Raw genomic sequence first — 4956 nt, forward strand, 5'->3', positions numbered from 1 at the left:
GCCCACTGCCAGTTTACCCAATTGTATTTCGGCACCCCGGGTTGCCAGTTGGCGGAAAACACAGCGTATTTCATTTCATTCATCGTCAAGTGCTCTCGTTCCTGTTGGTGTCGTCAATCTGGCAACCTGCGTGTGCGTCAAGTCTTGAGGAGGAGCGGCCGGGTGAAAAAAACCCTCTCCAATATTTTTAATTTGGACTGCAATACCTAGTTCAACCACTCGGTGCCAATCCTACATACAGCACCTTTAAATAAAGAATCAAAAGGAAATGAAAACCCATACATGATTTGCAAGCTCCAGCGTAAGCAGTTTCTTCACCACATCATCTACCCTGCAAAGATATGACATAATACTGCTACCGTTCTGCATTCAAGCACATAAAAGAAGTCTGAAGAAATCATGTACTTCCTAATCCCAAACATACAATCATAGTCTTACACAAGTATGGGTGGGTCAATATAGAGAGTACAAAAACAAAACCATACGATTGTGCAAGTGGGACAGATGCATATTCATGCTTCAGCAAGGATGGATGCAGGTCCTGAAGCTGACTTGGGAACTCTAGGAAGAAAATAAAGCAAAGAGCCAATAAATCCTATCAAAAATTTATATCAAACAGGCAGGCTAACAAACTGACTGTATGTAGAGGTTAAATTTTTTTCTCTTATACCTTGTTTCTTTCTAGAGGGCCGAGCATACTGCCTCACTGGTTGGTTTAGGAGGGTTTCATCACCTGAAATGAACAGTAAAGTCAATATATATTGCCTGAGTCACTTTAAAAATGCTTAATAAAAAATAACAATGCATAAGTGTAGAAACTAAATTTCTTGAGCCCCAAGAAAAAGACTTCATCAAACAAGTAGTAGAACATTGTTTTTAATTGGTGTCTGTTTGTATCATTGCATGTCTGCTCTAATAATGATAATTATTAATGACCCTTTAATAAGGAGGTGTTTTAAAGTATTTGGTAGTTTTATAGTCACTTTATAGTCAAAGCTTTATAGTCACTCTCCTCTGCAGCTAAAGACTATTTAATACACGTCAATAGTGACAAAGTGTCAGGGTGGGGGTGATTTGGTTGGCCACATCCTTCCCACTCAAGTAAAGGACACGTCTGTGAGACTGTCATGATACCTCGTCAAAAAAAAAAAAAGAAGAGTTGTCGTCATCATAGCCAGACAAACTTGTAAAATGTTCTTACACTATTTATTACTATTGCACTGTCATATCACGTAATTATAAAATGACAAGCACTGGATTCAAACAAAACACACAGTTTTACATTTACTATATTTTTTAAGCAGTTCCTCAAATTTTAAATGCCTAAAATAAATCTTTTTTAGACTATCACTGACCAAACCATGAAGAAAAAGGGCTCTATTTAGAGTTTATTAGCTTTAGTGGTTTGCAAGCAAACTTGGGGATAGTGTAGATTGTGGTTTTGAGCAGCTTGTCAGTGAACAACTGCTCTGTGTGTGTAGTAAATAATGCTCCATGTGAAAGCACGCACGTGATGGAGATTTACCGCTGATTACAGAGCCGGCTTTACTGACAAGATGCGCATTAAATATCGCATGATTTATCGTGCAGCCCTGTGTATCTGTAGTTGATCTCATCCTCTTTACCCCCTAATGGTTAAATGGTAGTATTGCAGTCAGAGATGCATTTAGCACATCAAATGATGTCATGAACAGTACCATCATTAAAAAAAAGGCAAAAACAAAAACAAATTTTGTTAGTAGATATGAATATGAATATGTCATGGGAACTTTTTCATGTGCTTTTCTTTGGATTCTACTTGTAAAACCTTACATGTGAATTCATCCAATCACTTACATTAACACTTGTAAATGGCACTATTACAGTTACGGTCATCATTAATTTTTATTAACACTATTATAATGTTTTCATGTAATTATTTTATATACATGATTTAAACAGATTTTTTTTTCCTTTCAGGAAAGTGCACAGTACATTGTCCATGTTAATAGTGAATAAATATGTCTCCAAAAATAAATAAATAATACATTTGGATTTTTAACTGACAGTTCACCTAAAATTAAAATTCTGTCATCATTTACTCATCCTCGTGTCATTCAAAACCTGACCTGAATGACTTTCTTCTGCATAACCCAACAGTTTAGTTTACCATGGACTTCCATTGGATAGACAAAAAAAACACCATTTATCAAAATATCTTTGTTCCACAGAGGTAAAGAAAGTCATAGAGGTTTGGAACAACAACATGAGGGTGAGTAAATGATGACAGAATTGAAATTTTGGGTTGAACTACTCTGCTAAGCACACTTGTACTACTAAATTAGCAAAGTGTCAAAGAAGGCTAAACCAGTGACCTAGTTAACTCTGATTACTAAGAAAAAGACTTACAGGGGCACAAAAAAAATGGGTGTTTTTGATGATGCATTTCTATGCAAATGTGAGTGAGTTATAAATTCAATACATGGGAAAATCTCTTAAGTTTGGTTTCACAAATCAGCCCAATAAATGTTTTAGGGTGTTAAATAACCTATACACCCACTCCTTCATAGTTCATAAGTCTTACGGGAACTGGTAATTCAACGCATTTCCCCCCACACATTATTTTTTGCCCCAAGAACATGAAAACATGTGCGGGAAACAGATGTAACCCCAGTGAAATATAGTGGCAACCTCTCTTTCAAAGCTCAGGACCCGTAAGTTTGTTGCCAGATTGAGAGCCACCCAAAAAAAAAAACACACCACAATATTCTGCTGGACTGTCCCTGTAATAAAGATACTGTGAGATGCTTTGATAATATCATCTGCTAAATACCAGACACTACCATTCAAAAGTTTGGGGTCTGTTAGATTTGTTAATGTTTTTGAAAGAGGTCTCTTATGCTCACCAGAACTATTTATTTGATTAAATTGGATTATTTGAAATTTGATTTATTTGATTTGATTCACTGAAAGTGGGAACTAAACGTCTTTTCCAACTTCAGAACTATATACACTCACAAAGAATTGTTTATTACACAGAATCTGTGCCAATATCATGGACCATAACTATGTCAGCATCACTTGGCCATTGAGTGTAGTTTGGGCTCCTCCTCAATGCATCCTATAAATGTTGTCAAATGTCTTGCACACATCCAGTCTGTTTTTCTTCATTAGTAACATGCAATTATATAGCCGGTGTTGAATTCTTTCTTTAGCTCCTTGCATTCTTTCTTATCATGAATACACCAGGTTATTGTTAATGTCCATACAGCTGACAGCTTTGCCTGTTGTAGTTTGCTCAGGTTGTGCACGAAATAGACACTGCTTTTCTGCACTTTTACTTCGCACGTCTCCTTGATTTTCTCTCTCTCTCTCATGCTGCCATAACTGGAGCTGCTTTTAGCAGGTGTACTATCAACGCTGGTGTTCGGCAGAGATGAGGACTATTTGAAAGTCTTTTTTCCACTAAAACTTTGATGCACATCGTCTCATTTTATTAAGTCAACATAACAAAAGATGTGATCGCAAAACAAGCAGGAAAAAAGACATTACATGCAAATTTTAAGTCATAACATGTATATTTATATAGTCTTAGCAAAATCATAACTCGCAGATTAATATTTTTGGTCACAAATGCAACCGTTTCATGCGAAGTCATATTTTAAAATATGTTTAAAATGTATTAAAAAAAATCTTACTAACCCCAAATATTTGAACAGTAGATTACTACCATTACTACTACTAATTTTCATAATTGGGGTGGTGTTAAAGATCAAGCTCAGTTAAAGATCAAGGTCGATAACCCATATGTTTCAAATCACAAAAAAAAAAAGAGAAGAATAATTCATGAGCCATCACTCCGCAGTGACCCCAGTTTACTCCAGAGGGACTTTCCCTGTAGTAAGTGTACCTTATGTCACTTTGAATAAGAAATCATCTGTAAAAGGACAATTAATAGTAAAAACCCACAACAGAAACATAGATTAAGATCTATTAAGAATATGGCTACTTCATAACCCCATCTATCATCCTACACAATACATGCAGCCTTAGCGAAGGACATACTGTAAAGTGGCTGTATTATTTTTGAGACAGCAACTACCTCAAAAGGTAGCAAAGAACACAAGTATACTAGAACTAAACTAAAACAATACTCTCATAAGTACACTAATAAGACTAGTGAATTAATAAAAATAATATGGATGAGTCAAGAATTACAGGTAAAGCAAAATGTGCAATACAAATAACTGCAGTGCTTTTACGAAGCATAAAACAATTCATTCTTGATGCATTAGTACAAGATAATGATATTATTATTATAATATTACTGCGGGGCAGATTCAAACCATGACTCAAATAGCAAATGTATACCAGCCCCCCCAACAAGTCTGCAACATCAAAGTAGACCCACAATCGTTAATTTTCTCACATTGCTGAGACGATAACTCACACTTAGTCATATAACTACTCACTCAGACATACATGACAACTAGGGCTGCACGATAAATCGCATGGAGATTTACCTCTGATTACAGAACCAGCTTTCTGACAAGATGCGCGTTAAATATCGCATGCGATTTATCGTGCAGCCCTAATGACAACCTTCTTTTGCTTTTTTTCCCTTCAACTGGTCTCAATCACTTTCTTGCTTTAACCCTCTAGTGGTCTTCAGTCATTTTAGCCTTAAAATATTGAGAAATTGTACTTTTTTTTTTTTTAACACACACACAAAATTGACATGATTCGAAAAGGCTAAATGGTCTTAAATGGTCACTCATGCTCTTCCTGGTCAAAAATTACCGCCATATATAGAAAATGAATGGGAAATACAAAACACAAGACGACAGAGCAAAAAAAAAAATCAAAACTTTGACAATCTCTAAATATAGTTCCAAATGCAAAACATTATTAAAGTAAGTTACTATTTCTCAAAAACACTGTTAACAACTAGGGACTGCACAACCACACACACACATA

General features: G+C 35.6%; 1 protein-coding gene across 1 annotated transcript in view; it reads right to left on the minus strand.

Annotated features, from left to right (window-relative positions):
- LOC107756143 (28S ribosomal protein S15, mitochondrial-like) overlaps positions 1-4956 on the minus strand; it is an 8998-nt gene that overhangs the window by 3045 nt on the left and 997 nt on the right. Inside the window, exons 2-4 of the mRNA XM_016573152.1 lie at positions 671-733; positions 486-561; positions 283-331 (exon numbers count right to left, since the gene is read on the minus strand). Of these exons, the coding sequence (XP_016428638.1) occupies positions 283-331; positions 486-561; positions 671-733 (188 nt within the window). The remainder of the gene's footprint in view (positions 1-282; positions 332-485; positions 562-670; positions 734-4956) is intronic.

This window comes from Sinocyclocheilus rhinocerous, unplaced genomic scaffold (assembly GCF_001515625.1).
Source record: "Sinocyclocheilus rhinocerous isolate Xijiao unplaced genomic scaffold, SAMN03320098_v1.1 scaffold11, whole genome shotgun sequence".
Lineage (NCBI taxonomy): Eukaryota > Metazoa > Chordata > Actinopteri > Cypriniformes > Cyprinidae > Sinocyclocheilus > Sinocyclocheilus rhinocerous.